At 38.8% G+C, this 13,473-nt stretch overlaps 1 protein-coding gene across 5 annotated transcripts in view; it reads left to right on the top strand.

Annotated features, from left to right (window-relative positions):
- Positions 1-13,473, top strand: part of ASH1L (ASH1 like histone lysine methyltransferase) — a 251,495-nt gene that overhangs the window by 208,717 nt on the left and 29,305 nt on the right. For all 5 annotated transcript variants that reach the window (XM_049880709.1, XM_049880707.1, XM_049880710.1 and 2 more), the window contains 3 exons: positions 8,425-8,498; positions 10,382-10,427; positions 10,541-10,649. In XM_049880709.1, the coding sequence (XP_049736666.1) occupies positions 8,425-8,498; positions 10,382-10,427; positions 10,541-10,649 (229 nt within the window). The remainder of the gene's footprint in view (positions 1-8,424; positions 8,499-10,381; positions 10,428-10,540; positions 10,650-13,473) is intronic.

The following is a 13,473-nucleotide window of genomic DNA, read 5'->3' as shown; positions in this document are numbered from 1 at the left end:
GAATAGAGGAGAAATTCTATTTGATCCTTTTCGTAAATGTCAAAAAGCATCTTTCTTAATTCAACAATTACGTGAACTCTTAGCCAACCTGGAGTAGAGAGAGAAGTTCCTTGGCTTGGTGAAAGGTATCTGCCAGAACCAGCAGCAAACACTGGTTTTAATGGTGACGCTTTAGAAGCTTTGTCATTAAAGTCCGTAACAAGGTAAAAACGTTCATTATCCCTACTGCTAGTCAAAGTTATACTGGAAGTTGCAGCCGGTACTGTAGGAAGGAAAAGTAAGAGGTGCCAGGATGACAAGCAAGAAACAAAATTGACAGGCGCTGTTCCCAGCAATAGGAAACCCTGGTGGCATAGTGGTTAAGTTCTACAGCTGCTAACCAAATGGTTGGAAGTTCAAACCCACCAGCTGCTCCTTAGAAACTCTATGAGGTGGTTCTACTCTGTCCTATAGGGTTGCAGTGAGTCAGAATCAACTCAACAGCAACAGGTTATTCCCAGCAATATGATTGTGCACATAGTGAACCCAAAAGAATCTACAGACTATTAGAATCAATAAAAGTTCTACAAGGTGAACATTAAAAACCTAGTAGTTTTCTCACATATGAACAACCAATTAGGAGACAATTTTTAAAAAGACCTCATACATGATAGCAATGAAAACTAAGTACTTGAGCATAAATCTAATGAAATTTGTATAGTCTTAATGGAGGAAATTAAAAACATAAAAGAGGACCTAATTAAATAAGAGATACACTGATTTTTTTGGGGGGGTGAGACAGTCAAGTGTTTTAAAGGTATAGGTTGTCTTAGAGTAAAAACACTCATACTCTCCTAAAGCAAAAGCAAAGAGATTTATTGTGGTTCGGAACGGTTCAAACCGGGAATATGTTCTCAAAAAGTGAAAACCAACACTTCGAGGTAGTGTTATAGAGGCACGGTTATAGGGTAAGTTCAGGAACTAAAGGTACAATATTCTGATTGGAAGTTACAATGCCAGCTATCAAGAATTATTATTAAGCCATTAAATAAAACAATGTGGTACTGGTGCAGGGATAGGAAAAAGAAGTCGGGGAACAAAATAGCCTACAAATATACCCTACAAGTTTGAAAACTTGGTATTTAGAATTGAAATCACTTGAGAAAGGATGGGCTATTCCATAAAAGGGGTTAAGACTTTTTACCATCCAAAGGAATTAAAATTAGTTCCTTAATTCCCAATATAAGAAATTCCAAATGGATTAAAAACCTAAATGAAAAAACAAAATTTTAAAACTTTTAGAAGAAAAAACAGGAGAATTTTTTGGGACATTGGATAGAGAAGAACACAAGATGCATAAACCTCATAGGAAAAGATTGATAAATTTAACTTTATTAACTACCATACTGGACAGAGCAGCTCTACTAATCAGGGTCGAATGTGGTTGTTTGCAATCAGGGCTTGGAACAGGTTCCTTCAGGTTCAAACCCCTGCTGAGAATTTGCATTTCTGACAAGTCCTGAAGTGATGCTAATACTGCTGGTTAGGGACCAATTCTGAGAATCACTAGTAGAGCAGTGGTTCTCAAAATTGATTGATAAGAATCATCTGGGGATCTTGTTAAACTGTAGATTCTGATTCAGTATTTCTGGGGTGGAAATGGAAATTCTCAGCAAGGGTTTGAACCGGAATGTACCTGTTTGAAGCCCTGTCAATACCCCTGTCAAAAGTACAGATATTTAAATAAGGTTTCGAAGGGAGAAAAGGGCATAAATTTATAAATTGTTAGAGAAAATTCAGTTTTGCATGGGAAGATTGACATTAATGTGAAAGCAGGAGGCCAAGTTTTATTTAAGAAATTGTGCTTAGAGTAAAAGTCAGGAAACAATGAGGAAAGAAGCTGATATTGTTTAAAGGGGTTGAAAGGGAACAGTTAGTGGAGCCCTTGAAGCTTATGCCATGGAATATGTATTTTTCATTCACTCATTCATTCAGCAAATATTTTTCAATACCACTTGGTGATCAGGCAGTTTTCTAGATGCTTGGGATACATCGATAAACAAAATAGACAAAGGTCCATGCCTTTGTAAAACTTACATTCTTCCAGTAGGTGGGAAAAAGATCACCATATCCCTGTATTTCTGGGTCTCACTTGTCTTTCCTCAGGTTGAAAAATCATAAACTTGAATTTTTACTAGTGTGTTGTGTAGTGAAATTTGAACAGAGTTTTATGTTGATGACTTTGGTCATTGTTCATAACACACTTGATGAGGTGCATTTCTCTTGGACAGGAAAGAACTGCCACTACGAGCTTTTTCTTTCTGGATCACTTACACAGAATGGAGTCCTGGTTGCACAGTGGTTAAAGCACTCAGCTGTAATTCAGGAGGTCAGTGGTTTGAACCCACCAGCTGTTCTGAGAGAGAAAGATACCGCAGTCTGCTTCAGTAAAGATGTACAACCTTGGAAACCTTACAGGGCAGCTCTACTCTGCCCTACAGGGTCAGTCAGAGTCAAAATTGACTCAAGGGCAGTGGGTTGGGTTTGGTACACAGAATCACAAAGGGAAAATTAATAAATCTGACCTATTTGTAGAATGATCCTATAACCCAGTAAAAACCTGTTGCCATCGAGTCGATTCCTACTCATAGTGACCCTACAGGACAGAGCAGAGCTACCCCATAGAGTTTCCAAGGAGCACGTGGTGGATTCAAACTGCCGGCTTTTGGTTAGCAGCCATAGCTGTTACTTAACCACTATGCCACCAGGGTTTCCATAATCCAGTAGTCAGGTTAAGTAACCAAACTAAGCTTTTTCTGAAGAGCCAGTCATCATCATCTTGGAAAGAAACCAAGTTGTCCTCTGGAGATAGGAAAGAGACAAAGTCACTGTTATCTCTCTTTGTTCTTTTTATTGAGTACCTCCCTTCTCTTTGGTTTCCTCTTTTGCCTAACTACCTGATTAAGAAGGGAGTGTTTATGTGGAGATTTTCCACTTCCAAATCCTGTTGTTCATTCCCCTTCATACTAGGACTGATTTTGGAAATGAAAATCAGCCTGAACTTCTCCTTTTTAAGATTTCAAGGTCAACACAGGCTTAGAGCTACTATAATCCCTTCCTTGAAATGACTTGTTTGCCCATAAATTCAATTTTATTTCAAGAAGAAAAGTGAAAGATTTTTTTGTTCCTTCTTTAGTGGTCAAAACTATCTCAAGACTCAGAGCCACAACCAACCAACCAAGCATTGCCGTCGAGTCAATTCCGACTCATAGTGACCCTGTAGGACAGAGTAGAGCCACAACAGCAATAAGAAAAATCTACAGATTTCATGTCATCTAATTAGCAAATGGATAGAAAGTGATTTTTTTTTTTTCTTTTTTTAAGTTAAGGATTAGCTAAAGAATTTTTTTCCCCCAAATGAGGAGCTCCTGAGTAGGCTCCCCTGGGACATCATCTCCAGTTGAAGTAGATCAAAGAAATCTTTTTAGATGGCTCTCACTTCTTAGACATGGCCCTCATTTCATAGATTTAGAGGAAAGGAGAGGCTGACCTATCAGTCTTTTCTTTTCCAGCTCTCAGTATATGGATTAGACTCGACATAAAGGAGAAATACAAATAATGCCCAGAAAAGCACTGTAACAACTATGGAGACTTGTTGCTAGGAAAACCCAAGATGTTAGAATGTGGGAAAAATTGTTGTTTTGAGGTTAATTGGAACGGATGTGAATGCTTGCTTTTCTAGGAGGAAAAAGAAAAGGTTGTTTTTTAATTCAGAATTTACTGTCTACTTCACTTCCTTACACTCTCTTCTCTAGAGAAAACACGTTAGGTATTACTGGCAAAGGAGTTAACCGCTTTCATTAAGGTGTTTGTCCCATATTCTGAGGACCAGTCTTGACTTTTTGAGAAATTATATTTTTATTGCTATTAAGAAACAATGGACACTGTAAAAGAATTTTTTTTTCAAGAAATATAGGAAAGTGTAAATCAAAAGGTAAAACTCCTTCCTCAGATATAATAGTTTAGTGTATACCCTTTCAGACTTTTTTCTACCCACAATTTTCCCCAACACTTTATTATGACATTTTGCAACATGTAGAAAATGAATGTCCTACCACCTAGATTCTACAATTAACATTTTAAACCAAAAAAACCAAACCTGTTGCCATCGAGTGAATTCCGACTCATTGCGACCCTAGAGGACAGAGTAGAACTACCCCGTAGGGTTTCCACGGAGTGCCTGGTGGATTAGAACTGCCAGCCTTTTTGGTTAGCAGCCATAGCTGTTAACCACTACATCGCCAGGGTTTCCAGTTAACATTTTACTTTACTTGATTTGTCATATATCTGTCCATCTCCTTATCCATCTGCTAATCCATTTTACTGTTGAATGCACTCTAAATTGTAGACGTCAATATATTTCCCCCTAAATATTTTAGCACACTTACAGAAAACAGGAGCCCTGATGGTGCAGTGGTTAAGAGCTCGGCTGCTAACCAAAAGGTAGGAAGCTTGAATCCACCAGTCTGTCCTTGGAAGCCCTGTGCAACAGTTCTCCTCTGTCTTGTAGAGTTGCTATGAGTAGGAATCCACCCAACGGATTTTATCATAAACAAGAGTTCCGTATTCATAGGTTTTCCTTTTGAGGGAACATTAAAATCTGTTTAAGATAAGATTTTCACACTATTAAAATTGCGTATGAACTCATAAGCTTTATTTTACAGTACGCGAACTGGGAACGTCTGGTCTGAAAATTAGGCAAGAGATCCATTGCAGGAGAACAGAGGGGAAAGGCTTTTGTAATGGCAGAGAGTCCTGACTGGCTAGTTTAGGTTTCCGTTTCTGGGCAAGTCGATTGACTTAGATTTGGACTCCTGGGAAAGCTAGGTATTTCCTTTAAATGGAAACTTAGGTTCTAGTTTGCTGTTGTGGGGCTCAGCACAAGCAACTTCATTATGGGCCTAGGTTAGTCAGTTTATCGCATCGATAAAATGCACAAATCTTTGATGTACATTTGCTAAGATTTTTTCAAATATATACACCTGTGTAACCCAAACCCTTCTTAAGGGTAGAACGTTATCACTCCAGGAATTTCTCTCGCGCCCTTTCCCAGTCAGTCGCCACCATATATAGCTGTTTTTTTTTTTTTCCCTAGTATTTTCAAAAATGAGCTCATGCTATATATGCTGCAAGTTGCAGAACATGTTACGTATATGTTTCTGTGTCAGTATATACATAGCTTTTTTTTAATTGCTGCATAGTATCTTTTTTATTGTACTTTAGAGGAAGGGTTATAGAGCAAACTATTTCTCATTAAACAGTATGCATGTTGTTTTATAACATTGGTTAACAACCCCACAATAAATCAGCACTCTCCCATCTCAGCCTTGGGTTCCTTATTGCCAGCTTTCTTGTTCCCCCCTGCCTTTTAGTCATTGCCCCTGGACTGGTGTGCCCCTTTAGTCTCGTTAATACCTTTTTTTTTTTTTAGTGTACCAAAATTAATTTTCCTATTGATAGACTTCTAAGTCATTCCCGCTTTTTCACTACAGACTTCATAGTTATCAGTCAGCTTTGGTTCTTTTATTAGTTTCCTAAGGCTGCCGTAACAAAGTACCACAAATTGAGTGGCTTGTAAGAACAGAATTTCATTGTTTCACAGTTCTAGAAGCTATAAGCCCAAAACCAGAACATCAGTAGGGTTGATTCCTTCCGAGTCTGAGGATTCTTTCTGTCTGAGTCTCCTCTTTTTTCATAAGGACACCATTCATATTGAATTAGGACCCACCCTACTCCCGCACGACCTCAGCTTCAAAGACCCTGTTTCCTAACAAGGTCACAGTCACATGTATGAGGTTAGGACTTAAATGTATCTTTTAGGGGGACGCAATAACAGTTGTGTCCATAAGAATTCCCTATCAAGAATTGGACTCTAGCCTTCTGCTAGCTGTAATCCCAAACTAAAAAAAAGCCTATTGCCACTTAGTGTTTCTGACTCATAGTGACCCTATAGGACAGACTAGAACTGCCCTATAAGAATGCCAAGAAGCAACAGGTGGATTCAAACTGCCAGCCTTTTAATTAGCAGCTGTAGCTCTTAACCACTGTGCCACCAAGGCTTCACTATAACCTCGGCCTCTTACTATATTACCTTATCTCTATAGGTGATTTTCCCCTAAATGTACCTGTAATCCATGCTGTGTATCATTAATTTTGTCCAGTTAATAGACTCATCACAGATTACGTGTTAGCATAAATAACATTCTTTTACCCAAAAAAAAATACCCATTTCAAAAAAATTAGTGGAAGAGTGTTTTGCATTTTTGCAAATTTGTATAGTGTCTGGTTTAATAGAAGACAACTGCATTCTCAGATCTGCTTTTGCACTCAGTCTGTTGTGATGCGTCATTTTGGTTGTGGAATACATGAAGAACATCCAGCCTCGTACCGATACGTAGTTGGAAAAGAGTATTTTAATAACAGTTTCGGACAATTGTGAAATTTTTCTCTGATGCTATATCATAAATATAAAAGTGATAGTTCCTTTAGTTCCTTAGAAGTTTATTGTAATGTAGAACCTAAAATCGATGAGCAATTTTGTGTTAGGTTAAAATTTATTGGTTTCTCATGCACTTTGAATGGTTCCTTTACCCGTGTATGATTTTATCACTTCATGCATTGATCATTTGAAAAATACTGATTTACTGAGTTATGTTGCTGTTAACTGCCGCTGAGTCAGCCCCCGACTCAGGGTGAACACATGCGTGCTAGAGCCACACACAGTCCGCTCCTGTGTGGTCCTCATGACCAGTTTGTGACCCATAGTTAAGTAGCTCTTCTAAATGTTGACACATTTCCCTATATTTATCAAAAACTTTACATTTGTTAATGTCACCACCAGTTTCCTCAGAAATTGGAAAGGTGAGAAGCTCGCAATAGTGGATAACAAATTTTCCAAAATTCTGATGTTCACTTGAAAGCTCAGATCTTATCATTGGCAACAAATACTCTGTGTTGTGTTTCCTGAAGTGACAAGCTCACTTTTTTTATTTTTAGTACTCAAGTCTGAATAACCACAAGTTGTCACGTAAAAACAGTGTTCCATGAAAAAGCTGCTAGTTTAGCTCACCACTCACTTGCACGTGTGCTTTTCCTTAAGATAACCATTAAACTTCAGTATGAAGCACAAGTGTTTTAGGTAAATTTTCCATTGTAGCACACAAAATATTAAAATCTTGACTCGTGGGTCAAGATTCACATAAATTTTTACTACTTCAGAGCATTCTTAAATGATGCTGGCGTTTTTATTTTAAATATGTGGTGCAGAAGAATACAGTGATTACTAGTAAAGTTGTGTGCAAATAGCAATGTAATGAGAAAGGCACATAACATCTTAATATTATTATTAAAGTAGGCCTAGCCTGAGTGGGCCCCTTAGAGTCAGCACAGCACACTTTGAAAACTGCTGGTCCAAAGGTGAATGGATAGATATCCAAATAACAAAACAAACTGTAAGTCCTGCAAAAAGAGAGCCAAGCATTATAGGGGTTTGAGAGAACAGAAAGGTCTTACAGAGTCTGGAATTTAGAGATTTTCAAGGTAGAAGGTGGCCCTTGGTGGTGCAAGCAGTTAATGTGCTCAACTGCTAACCAAACTCAGAGGTGCCTAAGAAGAAAGGCTTGGCAGTCTACTTTTAAAAGACCAGCCTCTGAAAGCCCTGTGGAGCGCTGGTCCACTCCGACACGCAGGGGCTCACCGTGGGTCAGGGTCAGTAGGATGGAGCTTTGAAACTGACCTTAAAGAGTTAACATTTCAGTAGGGGGAGGAAATTTTTAACAGATCATAAATTTACATGGAAGAAGTCAACTTATTTAAATTCAGGGATTCTTATTTTAGAAAACTTGTATTTTCCCTTTTTATAGTCAACCATTGCTTATGTACAATAATGAAGGATAACAGAAGCCAGATGCTCTACAGTTAATTTATAATCTAAACATTCTTAGTGTCTGGTTAGCTTCATAATGACCTGTGCATTCTGGGTAGCAAATTTGCTGTTAGTTTACCAGTTGCCGTGGAGTCAGTCTGAGGACAGCTGTGCTCCCTAGGGTTTTCAGTGGCTAGTTTTTTGGATGTAGACCACCAGGCCTTTCTTCTGAGGTACCTCTGAGTAGACTTGAATTTCCATCCTTTCCATTAACAGCCAAGTGTGTTAACCATTTGCACTACCCAGTGACTACTGTTGTTCTATATAGGCTACTATGAAAATATACCGTTATATGTATTATGTGGAATACTACAGAAGAGTAACTAAAATTGGTAATGGAAAAATTACAAAATTAAATCTTTATTTTTCTAGTCAGTGCATATTGGATTTTGTGGCTCTTGGGACCCCTTTTTATGAGTACATATCGAATAGAATGAAATTGATAGTGTTTTTTGTTTCAGGAAAGTATCTAAGGCAAAAGAGAATTGACTTCCAGCTTCCCTATGACATCCTCTGGCAGTGGAAACACAATCAGGTACAACAAGCTTGTTCTACCCGGTTTCATTCTTACATGGTAAAAAGGGAGGGAAATACAAGTCTTTATCTGTGTTCCTGTGAAGGTTAGAGACTAACAAAAATGAATTCACATGCATATTTAACGTGACCTGTTTGTCTTTACCCATACTGCAAAATTGCAGTAAGTTCTTAGTTCCCTAGGCAACCATCTGTTGTTATTCTGGACTTTTATTTTGGTAGCAAAGATTCTGTTCTGTAAGAATCCTGTTTGATGCAGGTCTCAAGAGAATTTAGATGTACTGCCAGCGGCACTAAGAAATTTCAGGCTTTATTTTCTTTGGCTCCTTTCCATCAATTTGAAATTTATTTTTCACATACAAAAGAGATTCTTCTAGCAAGAGAAACAGGGGGAATGTTTAACACTCTTGTACTTTTAAAAAGTCTTTAAAATATATTGGCAACTAAAAATAGGGTGTTGGTGCTATTCTTTCTTGCTTGCGTAATTGAAAAGTTACTCCCGTGATTTTTGTCTTCAGCTAAAGCCTTTAGGCCCCATAGTGAGAAACAACCTTCAGGAAATACAAGTAGTAATGCAAATGAGCTGAGGGGGCTCCTAGGTTTTGCCAAATGCCACCAGTGATTAATTATGGAAAGCCAAAAGCAGTTGACATTCGCCTCTGCATTTTCTTCCCTGATGACCTTTCTTCAATTCTGAGAGGATCAGTATGTTAGGTATCTGTCTCAGAGAATTCTTAATAATGAAGGAGACGTTGTTTTGAATATACTCACTGAAATATGATGCTGGGATTATTCCACTGGAATAAACAGACTAGCTTAGATCAAGTTGCTGTTTGTTTTGTACTGTTCTCTATGCCAAATTGCTAGCACACTGTATACCTGACTTCTAATACAGTCTTAATTTCAATGTGATATCTCCATTTTTCCTGCCTGCCCCCTTCCCTTTCTTCACTAAATTAATTGCCTTAATTAATAATGTGAAACTGGCAAATTTGTTATCTATATGTATTTTACAACAATGAAAACAAACGCCAAATATTTTGCTCTCCAGTTTCCATTTTGAAAAGCCAGGGTATTCATCTTTTAAATTCCATGTACTTACCTAGACCATCTGGAGTCCCTGGGTAGCGCAAACAGCTAAGCACTTGACCACTACCAAAAGGTCAGTCATTCTAACCCATCCAGAGGCACCTGGGAAGAATCGGCTTTTGAAAGGTCTGCTTCTGAAAGGTCACAGCCTTGAAAATCCTATGGAGTGCAGTTCTACTCTGCAATGCATGGGGTAGCCATGAGTTGAAATCAACTCAATGGCAACTGGAAGAAAAAGAGCCATCTACACCAGCAGCTCCATGGAAAAAGATGTAGCAGTCTGCTTCCATAAAGATTACAGCCTTGGAAACCTTAGGGAGGGCAGTTCTACTCTGTCCTATAGGATCGCTATGAGTCAGAATGGACTCCACAGCAGTGGGTTTGGTTTTGGTTTAGACCATCTACACGAGCCCTGTGCAAGTTTTCCTTTCTTTTTATGAAGGCAGATAGAATCTTAGTATGTCCAAACAAATAGCTTTGATCTCCGTCGTGATTTTTCTTTAAGGCTATCCAGCAACGTGCTGAAGAAACAACATTCAAAATCCATTTCTTTAAACTGTTTAATGCTTCTGTTGAATCTAGTTCTCTCTGTTTGATCCAGTAAGTCACCTTTTATTCCAGGATAAAAAGTGATCACACCAACTTTCCCTCAAATTTACCCAACCCAAAAAAATCTTGTAAACATTTCCATAAGAGCAAAGCTCATGAATGATTTCCTGTATTTGTGGTGATTGGTGCTGCTGTCTGGCATTTGAAGTTAAATGTTACATTAAGATTTTTCTTTATGTCTTCTAGCTATACAAAAAACCAGATGTCCCGCTATATAAAAAAATCCGTTCAAGTGAGTAACTTGGGAGCTATTTTTCTGCCTCCATCTCATCAATGTTCTTGATACCTTGATACTTGAAAAATTATCCTGTATGTTCACAAACTATTCTTTGCTGTCTTTTCAAGATGTCTATGTTGATGTCAAACCCCTTTCTGGTTATGAGGCTACCACTTGTAATTGTAAGAAGCCAGATGATGACACCGGGAAGGGCTGTGTGGATGACTGCCTCAACAGGTACTGTACTAGGCCGATTCCTCTAAAGTATGGGCTCTGAGTTGTTTATAGGACACTTCACTCGGAGGGAAAAATAAGCTCTTTGATTGCCCCTCAAGATGTTGCTTGAAAATGGACAAAAACTAATGTATGGGCTCAGTAGAATAGTAGAAAAAAAAAAGATGATGAGATTTAGAGTGTTTTGTACCTGGGCTCCTAGGTGGCACAAATGGTTTGCCCTCAACTACAAACTAAAGGTTGGCACTTTGAACCCACCCAACAGCACCGTGGAAGAAAGGCCTGTGATCTGCTTCTATAAAGATTACAGCCAAGAAAACCCTATGGAGCAGTTCTATTCTATAACGTATGGGGTTGCCATGACTTGACTTGACTTGACAGCAAACTTCACATGTTTGGTTTGGTTTTTTGGTACCTGGGTTTAAAGTCTCTACTTATGAGACCTGAGGAAAGTTAATGCTAATAAAAGCAATACCTTTTTTGTAGGGCATTGGTAAGAACTAAATGAAACAATGTCCTTGAAGTATTAAGCACAGTCCTAGGCGCCTTTCTAACCCATTGCCGTCAAGTCATCTCTGACTCAGCAAGCCTACAGGACAGAGAACTGCCTCATAGGGTTTCCAAGGAGCAGCTGGTAGATTCAAATGTATTCTATATAATTAATGTTCTTTATATAATATTTTGTGTAATTAATTAATTTATCCACATGGATTTTATTGTTGTATGTGTTATGAGATACTGAGCTATTTTGAAAATACAGATGAAATATTATGAAAAGAGGCTAGCAGTTGAAATCGTTACAATGGATGAGCCCTCTAAAGAAAAGAGGAGCAAGGAATATGACATGGAAGGCAGAGAGGAAATAAGGATTCCTCCAAGAAAAGACAGAAGCTATTCATGGAGAAGTTGTTTTTATTGTTGTAAGCTGCTATCAGGTCAGACCCCCAAGTCGTGGCAACCCCATGTACAACAGAACGTAAACCTGCCCGGTCCTGCATCATCCCCATAATCGGTTGCAGATTTGGACCGTTGTGATCCACAGGTTTTTCACTGGCTGATTTTTGGAGGTGGATCATCAGTGCTTTCTTCCTAGTCCATCTTGCTCTGGTACCTCCACTGAAACCTGTTCAGCATCATAGCGACAAAGCAAGCCTCCAGGGACAAAAGGGTACATGAGGTGCATTGGTTGGGAATCCAACGTGGCTCTCCCACATAGAAGGCAAGAACTCTACTGCTGAACCATCAGTGCCTCATATTGGAGAGGTAGAAAATCCAGTGTCATCCAAGATCAAGAAAGCCAAAAAATAGAAGGACATTTTCAGGAGGGGTGTTCAACAGTATTCGTGCATCAAAAAAGTCAAAGAATAGTAGAATAAAGGTGGTTGAAGTAGACAGTAAGGCATTGTCTCCTTTACAACTTCAGATGATGACAGGCATACCTTGTTTTACTGTGCTTTGCTTTATTGAGCTTCACAGATCATGATTTTTTAAAAATTGAAGATTTGTGGCAACCTTGTGTCGAGCAATCTGTGGCATTATTCCAAGAGCATCTGCTCACTTAGTGTCTCTGTGTCACGTTTTGGTAATTCTCACAATATTTCCAACTTTTTCAGTATTATTATTATATCTGTTACAGTGATCTGCAATCAGTGATTTTTGATGTTACTGTTGTAATTGTTTTGGAGCATCACAAACTACACCCATATAAGACTATGAACTTAATCGATAAATGTTGTGTGTTCTGACTGCTTCACCGACTAGCAGTTCCCCTGTCTCTCTCTCTCTCTCTCTCTTCGGACCTCACTATTCCCTAAGACATGACAATATTGAAATTAGGCCAATTAATAACCCTACAACGGCCTGTAAGTGTTCAAGTAACAGGAAGAGTCACACATCTTTTCACTTTAAATCAAAAGCTAGAAATTATTAAGCTTAGTGAGGAAGGCATGTTGAAAGCTGAGACAGGCCAAAAGCAAGGCCTCTTGTATCACACAGTTAGCCAAGTTGTGAATACAAAGGAAAAGTTCTTGAAAGAAATTAAAAGTACTACTCCAGTGAACACATGAATGATAAGAAAGCAAAACATCTTTTTGCTGATACAGAGAAAGTTTTAGTGGTCTGGATAGAAGATCAGATCACCCACAACATTCCCTTAAGCCAAACTCTAATCCAGACCAAGGCCCTAACTCTTTTCAATTTCTATGAAGGCTGAGAGGTGAGGAAGCTGCAGAAGAAAAGTTTGACGCTAGCAGAGGTTGGTTCGTGAGGTTTAAGGAAACAAGCCATCCCTGTAACATGAAAGGGGAAGATGAAGCGGCAAGCGCTGATGTGGAAGCCGCAGCAAGTTATCAGGAGACCTAGCTAGGATAACGGGTGACGGTGGCCGCACTGAACAGCAGATCTCACTGCAGACGAAACAGCCTTCTACTGGAAGAGGATGCCATGTAGGACTTTCATAGCTAGAGAGGAGAAGTCAGTGCCTGGCTTCAAAGGACAGGCTGACCGTAATATTAGGGGCTAATGCAGGGGGAGACTTTCAAGATGGAGCTGATGATCATGTACCATTCTGAAAATCCTAGGGCCCTTAAGAATTACATGAAGTCTATTCTGTCTGTGCTCTTATAAATAGAACAACAAAGCTTGGACGACAGCACATCTGTTTACAACATAGTTTACTGAATATTTTAAGCCCACTGTTGAGACCTACTGGTCAGAAAAAAAGCTTTCTTTCAAAATATTACTGCTCATCGACAATGCACCTGGTCACCCAAGAGCTCTGATTGCAATACACAAGGAGATTAATGTTGTTTTCATGCCTGCTAACACA

The sequence above is a fragment of the Elephas maximus genome, chromosome 3 (assembly GCF_024166365.1).
Source record: "Elephas maximus indicus isolate mEleMax1 chromosome 3, mEleMax1 primary haplotype, whole genome shotgun sequence".
Taxonomy (NCBI): Eukaryota; Metazoa; Chordata; class Mammalia; order Proboscidea; family Elephantidae; genus Elephas; species Elephas maximus.
Note: the sequence above shows the minus strand (reverse complement) of the source record. Positions and strands in the feature narration are given on the sequence as shown.